The sequence below is a fragment of the Cavia porcellus genome, unplaced genomic scaffold (assembly GCF_034190915.1).
Source record: "Cavia porcellus strain 051 isolate PalLab524CR breed Dunkin Hartley unplaced genomic scaffold, mCavPor4.1 scaffold_28, whole genome shotgun sequence".
NCBI lineage: Eukaryota > Metazoa > Chordata > Mammalia > Rodentia > Caviidae > Cavia > Cavia porcellus.
The window spans coordinates 47,733,579-47,752,582 of record NW_026947511.1 but is presented as its reverse complement, the minus strand read 5'-3'; the positions used below and the strand labels follow the sequence as shown (position 1 = coordinate 47,752,582).

The following is a 19,004-nucleotide window of genomic DNA, read 5'->3' as shown; positions in this document are numbered from 1 at the left end:
TTTTTCTGTCATTTCTAGAGGTCAGCTGCCATCCTTGAAATCAAAGCCCGTGCCCTTCCTAAGGTTTAAATTTAAGATGGTTTGTTTTTGACCCAGTGTCTTGCTAAGTAGAGTAGGCTGGCCTCAAACTCAAGATTTGCCTGTCTTGTCTCCTGACTACTGGAATTACAAGCTTACACCAACACACCCAGCTAAACTGAATTTTCTTTCTCATGGGAAATGATTATTGATTTGGATCGTGTTGTCTATTCACAAGCATTTTGAAATAATCCAAGAAAGCTTTTTAAGATAAACAGATTCTGACAGATTGTTTCAACAATATATCATGGCTTCACCCTCTCTTTAGGTTTCTTGAAATATAAAAAGAATTTAAGGTAATGCTGTGTGTGACCAGAGTCATATCAGAGAGAGAGTGAAAGAAAGTTGGGGAGACTTGTCTTTTGAGGAGATAAGATTGAAGAAAGAGAACAAGAGAAGGGAGCTAACATTCTATGATTGCTTTGTTTCTAAAAAAAAAAAAAAGATTTTTCAATTTTACAGCAGAGCAAGAGGCTGATGATCCTACAGATGGATTACGAGTATAGACAAACAAGAAGCAGAATTCGCCATGAACTTAGCTACTCAAGGTGAGGTTGCCCTGAGCGCTGTCTAATTTCCTTAAACCTGTGTTTTGGGTTTTCTCTGTTTTTACCCACTGCTCTTTGAGTGGAATGAATGTTTTCCAGACTATTCTATCAGAGACCAAAATGAAAGCTGCTGCAGAGCAATTTCTTGGTGGGAGTGTGCAGATAGTCAGCACAGACTCCACACCCGAATACCTGGAACCAAGAGAAATATTATTCTTTGGTACTATATTGTAGTCATTAATCACAGGTGCCCTTGGAATTAATGACACCCATTAACCAGTTGCCACTGATAGCACTGTTACAGGTAAATTAGGAATTCAGGATTATTTTCATCACTGTCCATATTTCAAGTAAAATCAACAATAAATTAACAATAACCTGTGCTTATCTACTTCAACCTGAGGCAAAAGAATCAGCAAGTACTTGGCCCCCAGAGGTAGGAAGCTCAAGGTGGGTATAATGTAGGGTACAATTTAGCAATAGAAACCAATGACTGAAGAAACAAATTTAAGTGGGGAAAGGAGGTGGGAAATAGAGTCAAATGCTGGCAAATAATAACACTCATCATGGCTTAGAGGCGAAAACTCAAGTCTTAGTGGTTATCAGTAAACACATAAGAGACGGAATAGAAACTGGTCACACATCTGTGATCCCAGTTACTTGGCTGACTGAGGGTTTAGGCAACTTGAAAATTCACTGTCTCAAAATAAAATAATTGATCATAGTAATAACAAGAGCTACAGATGTGGCTCAGTGGTACAGCCCTTCCTCAGCATGCACAAGGCCCTGTGTTCAATCCCGAGTTCTGAGGAAAAGAAGACAGCATAGAGTTCTAAGATTACTAATGTTAGAATCAAGAAAACTTTAATTTAAATCTGTCTGTGCCACTGACAAAGCCCATGAACTGTGTCTACCAAAAACTGAACCATACACAAAGTGAACATCAAATCACGAGTCTAGTCCTCTGCTCGTATGTGTCCCCAGCTTGACTTGCCCTGGTCTGCATCTGCAGGATTCCTGTGGGCACTTCACAACCAGAGGGAAAGATGATGTGGAGAGGGAGGAGTCCGAGCAGAGAGACAGTAGCCTGAACCCTCTGCTCTTAATTATCGTGGTTCTTGCAAACTTTTTGAAAGCATGTGATCCTGTGAAAGGACTCCTGCAAGGAGGGGCTTGCATTCCACTTTCTAGGGCTTTCCTAAATCAGCCTCTGTACTGGAACAGCTCACCTACATGCTCTTTCTTTTTCCCTCTTCTCTATCTCTCTTTTCTGGTTTTTACTCTGTCCATCTTTTTTCTCTCTATTATTTTTCCCTATTTGCAAACTATTTGTACTTATGAGGTGAGGAACATTTATTTTAATACTTTAGTAAATTTATTTTCTGCATAAAACTCTATATTCTAAGATCCCAATATTTAAAACATACAAGTTAGGATTTCATTATGCTTTATTTCTCTATAATAAAAGCTAAATTGTAGGATTTTGTTCCTATTACAGCTACAATATGACCCACATCCTGGAACCCTTCCCGCAAATCACACCATCAGGTACAAATGACCTAATACCTACCCTATTTCTCATTGTCTGCTGCCTTTCCCTGAAGGAGCTGATTATTATTAGTTTTTAATTGACAGAAACTATCTACCTATTTTCTTTTATTATAACTCTCCTAAAAGAAGAGAAAAATAACCAATCATCAACAGCAAATGACAGTTGCGGTCAGAGCTGCACCGAGAGCTTCCAGGAGAGAATCCTGTCTTCTTGTGGTTCCCAGAACATTCAGAGAAACTTCTCAGATAATGAACTGTAGAAACGATTTCTGCAAGTGTAGTCTTAAAAAACATACTTTCTCTAATCTCATTCCTTTCTGATTTATGTGTCGTCTTCCAGAAATTTCAGAATCCAGCAACTCATGTCAGGAAATGAGAAGTAACTGCTTCCTTTTTCCTTATAAATGTTACGACACCGTGTTCTTTGAAAAACATTTTACCTCTTCGATCACAGTACTTATGGATTTTGCTTGAAATGCTATCATTGATAAGATCAGTTCTAGAGGGGACAATAGAATTCATAGAGTCCATTTAAAAGGCAGAAAGAAGCTGGCAGTGGGAGTGGAAGGACCATTCATCGCTTACTGCATATAAAAACATGTAATTTAGGGCTCCTCAGAACAAACAGCTCACTAACAGTTTTCAGGTCAGAGGCCAGAGATAAAGCTCAGCGACAGCACAAGTGCCCACCTAGCAAGCCAGAGATACTGAATTTGATTCCCAGTATCCACAAAACAAAACAAAACAAACCAGACTCCAGTTTAGTAGAACTTAGGATACTAGAATACTGGATCGTCTTTTTATCTAATCCTAAATTATAAAGACAAATATGGAAACGGCATTTCTCGGTAGATTTAGCTAAGAAACCAACTTACACTGTGATTCTCAGGCACTGAACAGGCTCTGAGAGCTACAGTCAGGAGGAACGTGAGAGTCCAGAGCCCAGCACTGAACAGATTTTCCTCAGCAAGTACAGTCTGAAGTGCAAAAGAAAAAAAAAAAACATTTAATGCACATTAAAATCATTTCCCATCTGATGACAGGTATGAGAACAGCCCAGAATACAGGTAAGATTCCTAGTGACTTGATTGTAAGACCTCAGGAAGAGTTCACAGAATCACCTGCATTTACAGTGCATGGCCTAAGGCCAAAGCATGGACTTCCGACCCCTGGATTAATAAGACATAGGTCACAAATACAAACTGTGTTTTAATGGTGTGTGAACTGGAGTCTACAGGAGAAATTTTAAAGAGGACTGTTCAACAGGAATCTAGTTAATTTGATGTATTTATTGACAGTTGATGGGCCCATTAAAATTGTCCCATATTTAACAGACTATGAGATAAATAGCTATTGCCTCACATAGCTTCTAAGGTCAGGAACTCAGGAACAGCTAAGCAGCAGTGGCTGTGACTAACCGGGTGGGGACAAACTTGTGATCAAGGCTACAGTTTTCTGAATGTTTGACTGTGGATAGAGAATCAGTGTCCAAGCTCACCCCTGTGGTTGGCTGCAATCCTCAGGCCTTTGCTGCCTTGTTCCCCCATGCTCCTGTGTGTGTGCATATGCAGACACATTTTTCCCTTTGAGGCTGGTGGTTGCTATCTAGTGGAGTGAGCAGAGGTTGTGGTTGATACGGGGATCTTCTCAGTTTGAGTCTGTCTTTGATGATATGTTTGCTGCTTTATTTGACTAGAGGGCATCACTCCTTCAGCGATCTAATTTAAATGGTTAGGACCATGACACTGTGATGTGAGGAGGGAATTACTACCAGTTATAACAGTGTCAACAAATCCAAGCATCCACTGCTTGTATATGTAATACTCCTCATTTCCACATCTACCTTTATTCATACCCTTTGTAACCTATACTATATCGCTATTAGTACCCTAAGGTGTGGAGGGAGAAGGAAAGTGAAGAGCTGGAGGGATGGGTGAAAGGGGCGTGTGAGTCAGCAGGGGGAGAAGTAGATAGGAGAAATAATGAAAGGTTAAAAATGGACGGGGTCAGGTTCCGCTGGAGGTCTTTTATATCTGGGATTTATATCTGGGATTTAAGGTTAGCGTTGAGGATTCAGAGAAAATATGGGGGGGGGCAAATGCAGGGGTGGTAACGTGGGATTCTGGGTGCTACAAAGCTGTCAGGACCTGCTGATATATTTATGCACCTGTAAGATGGAGAATAAAACCTTAATTATTTTTTTACCCTTTCTACTGTCAGAACACTGAACAGAGTTTTGTCTTTCCTAATCATTAGACTACTGATTTAAACAGAAAAATTTAAAAAGAAACCAGCTCTGTAGACACCTTCAGACTTTAGTTTTATAATAAAAATTGTTTGAATAATTGTATCTTTACATTCCTGAAGATTAAATAAATGTGTAATCTTTTACCTTATTTTGGTCACTTCAGTTGTTTGGAAGATCAAAGTGGTAAAGACAGTGTAAAATTTAACATTTTAATACTGACATTGTGCGCTGTTTAACTTAAAACTTTAGGGGAATAGCTGTCTCTGACATCAATTCAGGAAGACACTTTTGTTGCTAATGTAGTCGGATTTTGTAGTGGCAGTCAGTAAATAAAGGGATGCTTATGATTAAAAAAAGATGGAGAACGAGCTAGGGAAGATGGGTAGAAAAGAGAGAAAAGACTGCAAATGGGAGGCCAGAAGAAGAATACAAAAGAATGGGTGAGGTGACTGAGACGGAGCAGAGAATACAAAAAGAACTTGATCAAAAGTTAAAAAATGGAAAAAATCAGTAAAATATAAACAATTAATGTGCTACAGATGCTAGTACTGGAGTAAGGATTGGGAGAGGAGAAGAGGAAAACTACTAAATCAATGCAAAAAGGAGAAAACAGAAAGAAAGCAAAGTAACAACAAAGACTCAGTGAAGACCCAATTCAAATGCTCCAACAGGAGCTCATCCGTGTGACTACCACATGCTCCTTTTGCCGTGTGGCCTATGTGTCCAAACAGTTCCCCTCTTACATTAGGCAAACTGCTCCTCTTCCCAATCCCTCACCCCCAGCCAGCAGGCAGGATTTGACCCTGACCCCTGCCTTGGCTTAAGGACTCTTTTCTCTCAGGGAGCTGTAGCAGTCTGGGCAGGTATGGGGTGCCAGGCTGAGATTCAGGGTGTGGGATTTCAGATGGAGACTCACGTGGGTACAAGGAAGGTGTGGGGCAATGGGTGGAGATTCAGGTGGGGCCCAGGGCACCAGGTAGAGACCCAGGCAGGCTTAGGACCAGTGCTGGGTACCAGATGGAGACTCCAGCAGATGTGAGAGCAGCTCAGAGTACTAGGAGGAGACTCAGGTTGACTGGGACCCTCAGAGGAGGATCAGGAGAGCCTGGGATTGATGACTGGTGCCAGGGAAGGTCATGGGGCACATGGAGCTTGAGGGGAGAGTCCAGCAGGCCCAGGGAATCAGCAGAGACTCAGACAGCTCTGGGATCAGTGCTGGATGCCAGTCAGAGACTCATGCAGGCCTGGAATCAACTTGAGGCATCAGGCAGAGACTCAGGTGCACTGGGGGCACTTAATGGGGACTCACTTGAGCCTGGGAGTGATGTGATGTGACGTTTCAGAGAGAGACTCAGACAGGCCAGGCTCTGTTCAGTGGGTCAGGTGGACACAGGCCATGGGTGGACTCTGGTCCCTGTTCACTTCTATAGTCTGTCACTGCACAGAGCTAGGAGTGGTTTGGGGGACAATGTTCCCGTGCCCTGGTGAGCACTGGCAAGTATGCTGCAGGAGTGCAGTGTCCTCAGTGTTCAAAGAGAAGATGATGGAGAGGAAAAGCCTGTGTACCCAACATCTACCCCAGGAGACCAGTCTCGGCAGCAGGTTCAATCAGAAAACTAGGGAAGTTTTCAAGATGGCTGCTCCTGGAACTGATGAGGGCAGGACCATGTGGACTGATCCTGGAAGAACTGCTTCCTCTTTTTTTTTAAAACTGCTATCAGATGTTTGGCTTGATCTGTATGTATCTTCTTTCAAATTAATGTTTTATATCATAGTCTAGATCCCTTCACCACTTCGCCAGTTAGATGTGTAAAAACATGATCTTCCGAGTGTCTCTGATGTGACTCCTCCTCTAGTCAGCCATCTTCTCTCTCTTCTAGCTTCTTACAAATGAGCCACAAATCATTGATTTTTAGAGTTTTCCTCTTTTCTACATTTGTAAATTTCTAAGTTATCCTTCAGTTATGTAGCACACAAATTTTGATACAGTACATTTTCATTTTCACCCAATTCAAAATGTTTTGTGACTCCTATATAGTGCAGGTATTAATTAGAAGTTTGACTTTCATTTTCTAGATACTGGGAATTTTCTAGATGTTTTCCTGTTATTGGTTTTCAATTTAATTCTGCAGTGATCAGAAAACATATCGTATATAGTTTCAACTCTTCTAAATTTGCTGAGATTTATTTTCATGACCAGAATAGGGCCTCTCATCAGGATGTTTTCTGTCCACTTGACAATAAAGGATATTTTGCTGTTATTATGTGCAACAACAGAAAAGATGTCATCAGATAATATTTGTTGGTTGATTATGGTGTTTAAATATCTATGTACTGATTTTTTGTTGTTTGTTGTTCTATTTACTGAGACAGTTGTGCTGGAACATTAAAATATACCTGTGAATTTCTTTTATGTGTCACATGCTTTGAAGCATTTTTATCAGGCACCTATGCAATTTAGAATTGTAATATGCTCTTGATAGATTACTTTTTATACTCATGAACTGTCCTTCTTCCATGATGAGATTCCTTCTCTGAATTTATATACTTCTGACATTAACACAGCTTCCAACATTCCCACCATTAGCATTATTTTCCCATTTAAAAAAAAACTTTTACTCATCTTTGTCTTTATTTTATTTATTTGTTTATTTTTTATTTTTAAAGAATAAAACCAAATGAGAAAAGAAAAAAAATGGGGTCACTGAAAATAAAAGGATGGACATAGTACATTATTTAAAATCACAATACAAGGTGATCTACAATGGTTACCGTGGTGTCTCTTGTTATCTTCAATAGAATTGTCCATATCATCAGGTACAATACAATTGAACATAGTACAGAACAAAATCAATAAAAACAAAACATTGAAGATATTATAGGACTTCAAAAGAGGATCATAGTCAAACCAGAATGGGTATCATAGTAAGTCGTATTGTCTTCAGAGTAGTTGCCTGTACTCTCTGACTTGACACTATCAAACATAACAAATTAGGATAAAATCAGTTAAGGCAAGACAGCGATTGAACAAGACAGATTCAAATAACATCAGTCAAAACAAGGCAGTGAAAGCAATACAGGGTTTCAGATTAAGTTAATAGGAGATTTAAAATGTTTACCGTAGTATATCCTGTATATCTTTGGAATAGTTGTCTATGCCCTCAAATCTAGTACAAGTAGACAAACTGGAACAGATTATAACCAAATACAACAATGAGAACAATGTGGGTTTTAAATGATGATACAAGATTAACAATGTCCTCTGCCTTCCCTTCTTAGACAATTCCTCTCCTTTCCCTTTCACAGGGTGCATTGTACATTTTGTATCCCATTAACTCCTTTAGTTTTTAGGTTAGGGAGGCAACACACTATTTGCCTAAATGAACCTTTTTACCCCTGAGTTTGGTCTCTCGTTGTATCCATTTACTTATAAAATCCTCGAGGTGTCCTTCCTTATAGTCGAGTAGTTCTCCATTATATAAAAGTGTTATATCTTTCCAACAAATCTGCAGCTAAAGAGCAAGCCACCTCCACTTTTTTCTGGTTCCCTGTCACATTGAGAATTATTTCCTCATCCTTCACTTTCAGTCTATAAACCCTCCTCCAGGTTGATTATATTGCTTATATAGAGCATCAGGATGGACCCTATCTCCTGACCCACTCTTCCTGTGTTTCTTTTTATTATTGTATCTAGGCCATCCATGTTAGCAATTATGGCCAGCCTTCTCGGCCTCATCTCTGCCAGCTATTTTTCTGGCATTGTTCATCTACTTTTCCCCTTCATTCCACTGTCTGCCCCATTCAGTGAGCCCCCTCTGTCACTGTTCCTGAAGCCATGGTCTTTTTTTCTCTCTTTCTAGAATGTCCTTCAGTATTTTTTGTAGGGTTGAATTGTTGGTCGTGAACTCCCCCAGTTCCTCTTTGTCATGGAAGCATCTTGTTTCTCCATTAATTTTGAAACACAATTTTTTAGGGCACATCAATCTGGGTTGGAGGTTATTTTCTTTCAGTGCTTGGAATACTTCACTCCAAGCTCTTCTTGATTTGATGGCTTGTGTCTAGAAGTCTCTCATGATTCTGATGGGTTTTCCTTTACAGGTGATCTGTTTCTTTTCTCTGACAGCTTTTCATATTCTGTTCTTGTGTTGAATTTCTGGGATCTTGGTTATTCTATGTCTGGGTATAGATCTATTTCAGTTATAGCTGGCTGGAGTTCTGTATGCCACATATATCTGAATATCATTTCCTTTTCCTATGCTTGGAAAGTTCTCTTTAATTATTTCTGTAAATAGCCTTTGTATTTCATTGGTGTTTACCCCTGATTCTTCACTGACATCTTTTATTCTTACCTTAGGGATCCTCTTGATATCTTCTAGCCTTTGTATTGTTACTTCCTGGTTCTTTGTTATTTTTCAGAGGTCGTTCTTTTCACGATCACACATTGTAAACCTGTCTTCGAGGTTTGATAGTCTATCTTTAGTTTCTTTCAAGCAGTTTGCCAGCTTTCAATGGAGTTTTTAATTTCCTGGTAATCTCTTTGAGTCTGTTTCATGTATTCTAGATTTTTTTGTATTCTTCATTGAAGGTTTCCCTTCTTTTTTTGTGCCCCTCCATTCTTTGATCTGTGTCTTCTTGAAAGATAATTAGCATTTCCTTTATTATTTTTCTTATATCTTCCTTTACCTGTATTAGAATTTCTTTTTTTTTAAATTTTATTTCAGAGGAAAAAGAGAAAAACACAAAACAAAACAAAGTGGTGTAAGGGTACACGTAATACAGAACTACAAAAAAAAACATAATAGTAAGAAATCACCTGCTAATAGATTATATATTATCATCTTGGAAATAGTTGCTCAAATCACAGTATCAAAGAATACAAAATGGACATTCAAACAGAGAGACTGCAAACAGCTGTGTTCAATGATCCAAAAATATTAATATAGTCAGCTATTTAACACCCCTAAACACACTTGCTGTTATATCTGTTAGAGCTCTTTTTTTTCCCCCTCTCTTTTTTACAACAAAATTTACACATTTTGGATTTTATTACTCTTTAGTTCTTATTACTTTTTTAGGGGGGAGAGAATAAAGTCAAATATGGAAAACAAAGCTGTCAGTCAAAATCAAGGATAGACATAGCACATGATGTAGAACAGAGTACAAGATTATCAACAATGGTTATCAACGTTGTCTCTTGTTTCCTTAAAAAGAATTGTCTATCTCATTAGATATTATAAAGTTGGACAAAACAGTAGAGAACAAGACCAATAAAACTTAGGCATTGTAAACATTACAGGACTCCCAAAGGAGACAACAGTCAAACCAGAATGGGCATCTTAGTTAATCTTACTGCCTTCAAAGTAGTTGCCTATACCCTCAAACCTGATACTATCATACAGAATGGAACAGAGTCTAATCAGTCAAAACAAGATCGTGGGAGTATTACAGGAGTTCAAAACAAGTTAATAGGAAATCAAAAAGAGTTACTATTATATATCCTAATTTTTAAAAAATTTTTCCCCTTAATTAAAACAAACATAAATAACTAAATAATTTTTTTAAAGAATAAGGGAGAGATTGAGATAAGCTCCAACATGGCGTGGATCTCAGGAGACACTGCTAGTTTTCCCCATGGAAGGGCTGCAGTGGGCTAAACTACTGCTGCTTACCAGGGAGGGGAGATGCTGGCTTGGATTCCCAGAGTCCTAAGTTCCAACATGGCGTGGATCTCAAGAGACACTGCTAGTTTTCCCCCTGGAAGGGCTGCAGGCTGCCACCCTGCCTCTGCTTACAGGGAGGGGAGATGCTGGCTTGGCTTCCCAGAGTCCTAAGCTCCAACATGGTGTGCGTATTAGAATTTCTGTTTTAATTTCTTGTATAATGTCACCAGGATAATTCTTCATGTCAGATGCTGCTTTTTCAGGCCCTGCCGCTGTGCAACCCCCAATCTCTTTTGTCTTTTCTTCTCCTGGGCCAGTATTGTTTGGGTTGCAGTTTGGAGACTTCCTTTTCTTTTCTCCTCTTGTCATGTTTCTGGTTTCTTCCAGAGGAGTGCATAATGGAGGGCGCCGGCACTTCCTATGTTGGCTATGATTACTCTGAAGTACACTGACTACTCCATTCTGCTGATGACCACTGAAGTAAAGCAGGGGCAGGGCAGGCTGGCCCCTCCCTTCTGAGCTGGTCAAGCACTGAGAGTCTTCACCATGTTAGTACGTGCTGTGTGGATAGGGATGGTTAGGTATAATTTCAGGGAGACCTCGTCTTTGGCTCTTGGATTATGCACAGGGGCGGCACTCAGTCCAAGCACTTCTCACCAATCTGCTCTGCGCTAGGAGTGGCTGACTGAAGCCGCTACAGTTCTGGTTCTGGGTTTAACCTGCCCAACTCCAAAATGTCACCCAGACAGTTGCCCACTCCCATAGGAGGACTGACATCCCTGCACTTACCTGGAGCTGGCACAAATCTTTGAGCCAAGCACCATTCTCCAGTCTGCCACTCCACTCCGTGACCCCATTCTCCTGCCAAGGCCTTCAGGCTCGCCAACCCCTAACCTCACCACAACCAGGCATCTACAGATTCCAGCGGCGTTTTGTATGTAATGGGATCAGCTCCAGTGAGAGTGTGTCTGGCAACAGTCCTCCGTCCACATTTCCCCTTTTCCCTTTATTTTCTTCCTGAGTCTAAGGATTCATCGTCTTCCACCTGGTCCTCTTCAGGCTGTATTATACCAGCATCTGAGCTGTTTCTCTCATAAAGGCTATTTTTTGCTGCTTTTGTCATTTTAAAGGTAGGGATTATATAGACAGCATACTGTTGGATTAGACTTTTTGTGTGTGTATTTTGACAAACTTAGCCTTTTAACTAGAGTGTTTAACTGGTGTACAATTAATTCAATTGTTGCTAACATTGTATTTAACTCTACCATCTTATGATTTCACTCTTTCACTTTTTTTTTGATAAGTTGTGCTTGATATTCCATTTATCTTCTTGGCTATTAGTAGTTCCTGTGTTGTTTAAAATATTCGTCTTTAAGTTAATAATTCTACATTCAAACAATAATATGCAAAAACTTTTGGCATGATATTTATACATTCCCCCACTTATATGCAGTATTGTTGTCATTAGTTTTACCTTAGTTATGTTATGAACAAGAAAAACATTGTCATAATTGTTAATTTTTCAAATTTAAAAATTTTTTAAAAATGAAAATAGAAAAACATTTTATATTTGGCTCCGTATTTAATATCTTATGCTTTCATATTAGCATGTACAAAACATTCTTTAAAGAAATAAAATCTCTCAATATTTTTATTCAATATTCAGCATTGTTTTTCTCAGATCTTTAATTCTAAGCTCTGATAATTACAATTTAAGTTCTCCTAGAGTGATATATATATATATATATATATATATATAGTATAAATTGCAAAGAGTGAAGGTATTTTTTAATTTTCTTTGTTAGCTTATAGTTCCTCACAATTATTTGAAAAACATGTTCATGGAAAAATCACTACAACCTAGACATGGGAAGAAAACCCAAGAGTTGTAGATGGATCCAGATCAGCCTGATATCTCAGCTCAGACAGTCCAAATCTCTCACTTAGAGATTCAATCACTGCAGTCTTCAAACTACATCAAATCAAATCATAATCCAAGCAAAATTTCTCCCAATATCCTCTCTTCACCAAACCATCTTGTACTCAGTGAATAACTCAGGTCTAAATTGAAATTCTCACACCCTTAAACACTCATGAAGTGAGAACTTATGGTAATTATATCCCTAAGCCACCTGAAACCTCCTCACCTTTATAAAATATTGGTCACATATGACCCAGCCCAAGATTTTTAGCAAAGACAACTCAGACTCGGTTGGCTCTGAAATACTGAAGAATTTATTTATTCATCAGTATTCTCAGGAAGACATCAGTGAAGAGTTTTTCAGAGGAAACCCAAGGACATGAACCCCAGTGGACGAGTGATCTCCACACCAGTATAAACACTGATCCACTGCCTTCTATTTGTTGGGAATCTTACTAAGGATTAAAAGCTTTCAAGTCAAAACTGAAGATTTAAAGGGTCTTCTGACGAGATCAGGCAAGTTCAGGGTAGCACAGCCATAGACTTGAAGGGTCTTCAAGGAAGTTGCTCAGTGGAATAGAGCGTACAGGAGTTGAGAATTAAGCTGAGACTAGAGTTTGTAGGACATCTGGAATTCAAATTCTCTGAAATCTTCTTTTAGGAATTTTGTCACCTGCAACAAGACACACAGTTACAAATGTCACCCTTGGGTTCAGGTCTCCAAGCTCAGACACACCTTCCCTACCTGCTTTATATCTAGTTTCCACATTCCTCTGCCATCCTTAAGGCCATGGAGAGAGTGACTTTCCCTGTACATGCCCTGATCCTTCAGGTGAGCCACAGTCAGGAGTCAAGGAGCATCCTGACATCAAACTTCACACCCAACCCCAGGCTGACTTGAGAGATTCCCCACATGCTTTAAGTCTCCAAAACACCCTCAGAAGGACAGAGAGCCACACTGTTGAGGCCAGGGAAGCTCAAGTGTGAAATGATGGCTGTGAAGGCAGAATCACTGCTCACACTGTGTCAAGCTGCTCTGTGAAAGAGATTCAAAACCAATGTATATTTCCTCACAGTGCCTCTGTGAAACATCTGAACACACACAATCCTTCTTCTTTAAATAAATTATCTTCTTGGCTTATGTGACAACATTCACCTCATTCTTTTGGCTCTGTTATTTCTTTTTTCCTTGATTACTTTTCTTTTGCTAGTGTGTGAACCATGTGTGCCTGCCTTAAGTCACCCCGCAAGGTCTTCTGGGCACAACACATTCCAGAAATGCAGGTCCCTATGGGAATGCAAACATTTGCTTACACTGCACAGAACCAAAATAATGCAGATTCTCCAGGTGAAAAACAGACAGGTAGGTGTACAAAGTAAAAGGCTATGGAACATCAGAAAGCAGCAGACTTTAGATCTATAATATATTGCTTTGGTAAATAATAAAAGCATATATTTTGAATAATACTACATGTTTTACAGGGTACACACAAATAAAGATAAATTCATCAAACCTTTCTGAATGTTACTGTTGAGAGGATGAGCTTAGATATGCATGTGAAGACTGAAGATAGAATAAACAAAACAAGAGAGAGTATTTGGAGCTGCTCATCATGACAGAATCATCCACTGAGTGGTTGACTGACTCACCCTTTGCACCTGGAGTCCAGCTTGAGTAATAATGATAATAATCAATAAGATGTCATCATCACAGAAAGATCACTGTCTAATAGGAAAAGAACTATAGAAACATAAAACTATAAATATGCATGTGAGCTTTGCCACTCGGTGACTGAAGGAAGGAGAGCAAATGGTACTAGGTGCCTGTCACACCGTGTTGTGACTGAGTGTGGACACTGATCTGGCTCCTGCAGAGTTCAGACTTTGCATTTTATTGATAAAATAAGTAGCATAGGACAATGACAAAGCCAACAGCTTTGGTCTAAACTCCTGGATTGAATTCTGGCTTCACGACTTTCTAATGTGTGACCTTGATCTAGTTGCTAAATGCCACAGGGTATATAGGAAGATATAAGTATCTCACATGTTAAAGGACAGTAGCAGTACCTACCTCACATAGATTATTTGTGAGTTTAAAATGAGGTAATGTAAATGCTCAGAATAGTGCCTAAACGTATTAAGTACTCAATAAATTATCAGTGTTTTTATGGCTATGCAGCTCTCTGCTGTTAATACAGTAAGAGATCAATGTCTACTTTATCAAATAGAGCTTTTCCTCCTTTGGATACAGCAAATATTAGGTCTCCTCCCCCTTACTTTCCTCTGTGTCCTAAGATCCTTAGCTCCATAATAACTTACAGGGGTCCCTGGGCCCGGGGATCACGACTGGAACGCAGAGCCCTGATGATGAGCACGGTGCCCACGATGATGCCCACCAGGCCCACCACCAGGCCCAGGGCACAGACCACAGTCTCTGTTGTCTCTGTCACCTGGACAGGCTCCTGGGGCTCTGTGGAAAGATGAAGATTTGGGGTTAGGATGTGCACTAGGGATGGGGCTGGCCTGGGTGCCTGTGGAGGGTGAAGGTCACAGACCATCTGATGGCACATTAGGGTAAGGGGACAGGGAGTCTGAGACCCCAGACCCTGGGAACTGAGGTCACAGAGGGGAAATGAGGCTCCGTACCCCAGTGCTTGAGATACGGCTCATCCAGTCCCCAGTGCTCCACCTTGCAGTCATAGACATCCTCGGTGTTGGGAAGGAAGGTCAGGTAATGGAGCTTCTGGAAACTGTAGTCTGTGCGAGGCAGGAAGATGCTCTCAGAAGCTCCCTCAGTGACTGGCTGCCCGTTCCGCAGCCACGTGACACTGAGCACAGGTGGGAAGAACTTGTCCACATGGCAAATGAGGATGTTGGGCTCACCCAGCTGCACAGGCTCCTTAGGAAACACAGTCACCTCGGGAGGATCTGAGAGAGGACCAAACCTGGTGAGTGTCTATGTTCTAGGATGAATCTCAAAGTCCACCTTGGGTGTCATCTACCTCAGGCTCAGAGCCAGGAGTCTCACTCCACTGATGGGCCTCATTCAAGTCACCCCTTCTCCAGAGTGACAGGGACTGGAGTGAACCCATGGCCACTCAGCAGTGAGTACCTAGGTCTCCCACTCTGTGAGTGGTGGTGGAGCCCTCCCGCCCCTTCCCAATTGGGTGACAGACAGGAAGAAGCCAAGGTGGCCATTACCATTGGGGGCCTGGGTGTGGTTGAAAGCCTTGATTGCTCCGTTCAAGTTTTCCCTCAGTATGGCGATGTTGGTCAGCCCGCCCTGAGCATCAAAGGTAAAGGCTTGACCAAACTCTGGCAGATGCCAGACCGTCTGCTTCTTGTCCAGATCCACATAGAACATCTCATCCTCATCAAGCTCAAACATATACTCCCCTGATGGTCTCTGCGTCTGCACAAATGCAGCAAATGTTGACACATGATCCGCTGCACAAAAAAAAAAAAAATAGAGGAAAATGTGATGAAATATAAAAAATAATATGTAAGTAGTGTAGACATGAGAATGAATAAAGATTTATCAGTATAAAAGGCAGAAAGAAAGAGATCAAAGGATGGAAACATGGAAGAAGAAAGAATAACACCAAAAATGAGAGAATGCAGAGGAGACCAGAGCACCTTGCAAAGGAAATGGAGGAAGAACCAAAAAAGAAAATCAGCCAGCCGTTCATCTGCTTCCCGGGCACTCCACAAGTGAATTTCCCAATCATTCAGAGCAATAAGCGATGACTAGGAGCATTGATCAAGCATACACTATGGTCTCAGCACCTTCCTAAAAACCTTATGTATTTTACTCAATTGTCTCCATAAACTTTGGAGCACACACTTGGTGTTCTGTTTTTCAAATGAGGACATGCAAAGAGGCTAAGTAACTTACTTAAGGTCACATAGCTTTGTGCAACAGTTAGGAGGGTCTCTCTCTCTCTCTCTCTCTCTCTCTCTCTCTCTCTCTCTCTCTCTCTCTCTCTCTCTCTCTCTGTGGTGTGTCTCCCTCTCCCTTTCTCTTTGTCTCTTTCCAGAAGCTCTCAATGCATCTAGAGCTTCAGATGTAAAATTGTTTTTAGAATCTTGAGAGAGGAGGAGAAAAAATACTATTGTTCTCATTTTTAAAAAGAGAAAAATGGAAGATTGAGAGAGGAGGAAATTTTCTTCAGGAGCTCAGCATGATGGTGCATGCTGATAACCCCATCACTCTGGGAAGCTGAAGCAAGAAGACTGAAAATTCAAGTCCAGTCTGGACAACTTAGCTACTGATCAAGATTTTGCTTCAAAATAGATAAAAAAGACTGGGGATGTAGCTCAGTGTGTTCAGCCCTCAGTATTACAAAAAGGAAAATTATTCAAATCTTACAATTCTTTATACTCTTCAAGTTCTGTTTTGTTTATAAATGTGAACCTGCATAGCTCTTATCATATTTTTTGTTTTAGGCACATAATATCCAAAAACATAGTACAGGTAACTTAACATTCATTTCAAATTTCTTTTGTTAATTTTTATTTTAAGTAGAACTATAAGAATTGCTGAGTTTGGAAGTTCTGACAGACTTAGTTTTTGTTTCTCAGTTTATAACTTTATAGTAAATAACAAAATTAAGAGAATAAAATAAAGTGTCATCTTTAAATAAAACAATGAATATATGAGAGCTTCAAACAATGAATATATGTCAGCAAGAATGACACTGTCACAGGAATTCATTCTTATTTCAGATGAATCATATGCAGGAAAGAGAGACAGCTCTCCAAGAAGATTTCTTAGTGAATTAAGAAACATTTTCAAAGGAGAATTGAGGAAATATGTAAAAGATAAGGACAGAGTACATTGCAAGACCTTTAAAAATTAGTCTAATCAGAAAGTAAGAAGCAAATTGCAGTGAAAGATTATCAGTCATTCAAATGAGAGAGAGCCGGCAGAGCACACACCAGGTTTAAACCTCACACAGCATTACCAATGGCCAAAATGGAGCATCCTCAGGACACACTGGAGACGGAAGTCAGGAGCTTAGCTATGAGGCTGAGGAAAACGAAAACATATCTCCAGGGTAGAGAGCAAAGTGAAGGAAAAGGTTTTCCTGGTGGGCTGCTGTTTGTGTTTTTAAGGTAACAAACATGTTTGTATGTTGCCAGGGAGGGAGGGGCAATACAGGCAGAACCAAGTTAATCTGTAATGTGCATCACAAATCCTAAAACATCTTCATACCTGCATGTGTTCACTGAGGAATTTGTTATAACACAGCACTGCAAAAAGCCAAGGACCTTTAACAGGGCACGAGGTCCTTCAGCTTCTCTGTGGTCCCATCTCCTCTTCTCTTCCACTTGTGCCTGGACTCCCCACTTTAAATTAAATTGTCTAGGGCCAGGTGCATCTTTTATATTATGAGCTCTAGTCCTTCACTGCAGTATAATTTTTTTGATGACAGCATCACATATAGTTTGATGTTTCAATGTCTACAGCAGGAAGGAAGAGCATTTTCATGATTTACTAGCCCTGGCTGAATCTGTCATGATCCAAAGTCTAGAACTCTGGTGCCAGTCACTGTCCTCTGTGTCTCTCAAGACCCATATTACAAGGTTAACAAAACAAGGAAAAGCTGCTGTCTAGAGACAAGAAGTTGTGAAAACCAGCTGCAAAGATCCTGGGGAGATGTAGGAACTTGGGAGAGAGGGACAAATACAGAAGCTGTCTTAGAGATCTCTCCCTAAAGTTCTGACACAGGGAACCCACACCTCCAGGCCCCTCAAAAGCAGCCACAAAAAGTAGCTTTGAGGGTCCAGGAGAGATGACGGTGTTAGGTCCCCACAGGTTTCTGTTAGAAAGTCACTGTGTAGAGAAGTCTGGGGATGCAGAGCATGAGCTTCAGAACCCGGTCTGAATTTGCACCTCCGCCTATGGACCTGTAGTACAACTTTGCTAATGTTTTGAGTGTTAGTGTTTTAACCTCTAAAGTGGAGGGAATAATATCTTCATTGAATATTCTTATAAGATATAAGTGTGGAAAGTGTGAAGTGGATGTCTAGGAAATTGTGGCTGCTCTTTCTGTGATGGTCATTAGAGGAACAGGGACAGAGACAAACCACACCTGAGGAAAAGGAGAAAAAGGACTTGGAGGAAAATAATAAGTTCCCTTAAATCTCGTAAGAAGTTAGCTGGTTTCCTGCCCCCACCTCTCACCCAGACCCTCTCCCACCTCCTCAGCACTCACCTTCAATGGCCCCAGCTCCTTGCAGACTCAGCAGGAAAACCAGGGAGAGAGTGCATAGGATCACCACTTTGCTCTGAAACATTCTCTCCTTACAGCACGCAGTGAGGGGTTTACAGTTGACGACGTGGGAAAAGGAACAGTAAAGAGGTCCAGAGGCAAGGAGGGGACAAAAAAGAGGTCTGGAACTGAGGCTTCTACAGCCTGAAAATAGCCAAAGAGGAGGGGGGAGGAATCAGCATGGTTGGCTCTAACCAATCAGAGAAGCAATAGAGCTGATGCTCTCTGTTGCTGGGTAAACAGAACACTGGAGAGAGCTGGAACAGAGAGGAGGGTTTTCAGGAACCAGCATGAGCCTAGTAACTCCAGTTCATAGTTCATTTTCAGAGTTTGAGAGACTTGGGTCGCATATGCTTCTGGCAGCAATTGTTCTGTATCATGCTTTTATGTCTTCATGAATCCCCATACCTAATCCTCACCAGAAGCATTCAAACAGTCCTTGACATTTTGTTCACTATTTTTCTAAACAATTTAGCTATTTTATCAAATTTATTTTTAATTAATTAATTAATTACTTTTTGTCTTTTTGAGACAGGCTCTTGCTATGTAGTTCAGGCTGGCCTGGGGCTCACTTTGTAGCCCAGGCTGGTCTCAAACTTGCAACAAGCCTCTTGCCTCAGCCTCACGAGTGCTGGGGTTACAGGCATATGCCACCATGCCTGGGGTTTTTATTAAGTTTCTAAAAATATCCTGCTATTTTTTTTACAGATAAATGCACTACCC

The 19,004-nt window shown here is 40.5% G+C and overlaps 1 protein-coding gene and 1 pseudogene across 3 annotated transcripts; both read right to left on the bottom strand.

Annotated features, from left to right (window-relative positions):
- Positions 1-2,267: 2,267 nt before the first annotated feature.
- Positions 2,268-2,462, bottom strand: LOC111758007 (small nucleolar RNA U3; annotated as a pseudogene).
- A 9,835-nt stretch (positions 2,463-12,297) lies between these two features.
- On the bottom strand, positions 12,298-18,435 carry LOC100715615 (HLA class II histocompatibility antigen, DP alpha 1 chain). 3 transcript variants are annotated; one of them, XM_063239085.1, is made up of 5 exons: positions 18,225-18,434; positions 15,208-15,453; positions 14,653-14,934; positions 14,326-14,476; positions 12,298-12,679 (listed from the first exon to the last, which is right to left on the bottom strand). In XM_063239085.1, exons 1-5 carry the CDS (start codon positions 18,304-18,306, stop codon positions 12,676-12,678), a joined length of 765 nt encoding a protein of 254 aa, XP_063095155.1. In that variant the 5' UTR covers positions 18,307-18,434; the 3' UTR covers positions 12,298-12,675. The 3 variants fall into 3 exon arrangements, with proteins under 3 accessions (XP_063095155.1, XP_063095154.1, XP_063095156.1); XM_063239084.1 differs by having other exon boundaries at positions 12,647-13,570; positions 18,225-18,435; XM_063239086.1 differs by lacking the exon at positions 12,298-12,679 and having other exon boundaries at positions 14,322-14,476; positions 18,225-18,435.
- Positions 18,436-19,004: the final 569 nt, after the last annotated feature.

Excerpts from the sequence above, each read along its gene's own strand:
- LOC100715615 (XM_063239084.1), bottom strand. The coding sequence starts at position 18,306 with ATGTTTCAGAGCAAAGTGGTGATCCTATGCACTCTCTCCCTGGTTTTC. Across the intron at positions 15,454-18,224 it reads AGGAGCTGGGGCCATTGAAG|CGGATCATGTGTCAACATTT; the intron begins GTGAGTGCTGAG and ends TTTTTTGTGCAG. Across the intron at positions 14,477-14,652 it reads GCCGTATCTCAAGCACTGGG|AGCCCCAGGAGCCTGTCCAG; the intron begins GTACGGAGCCTC and ends ATCTTTCCACAG.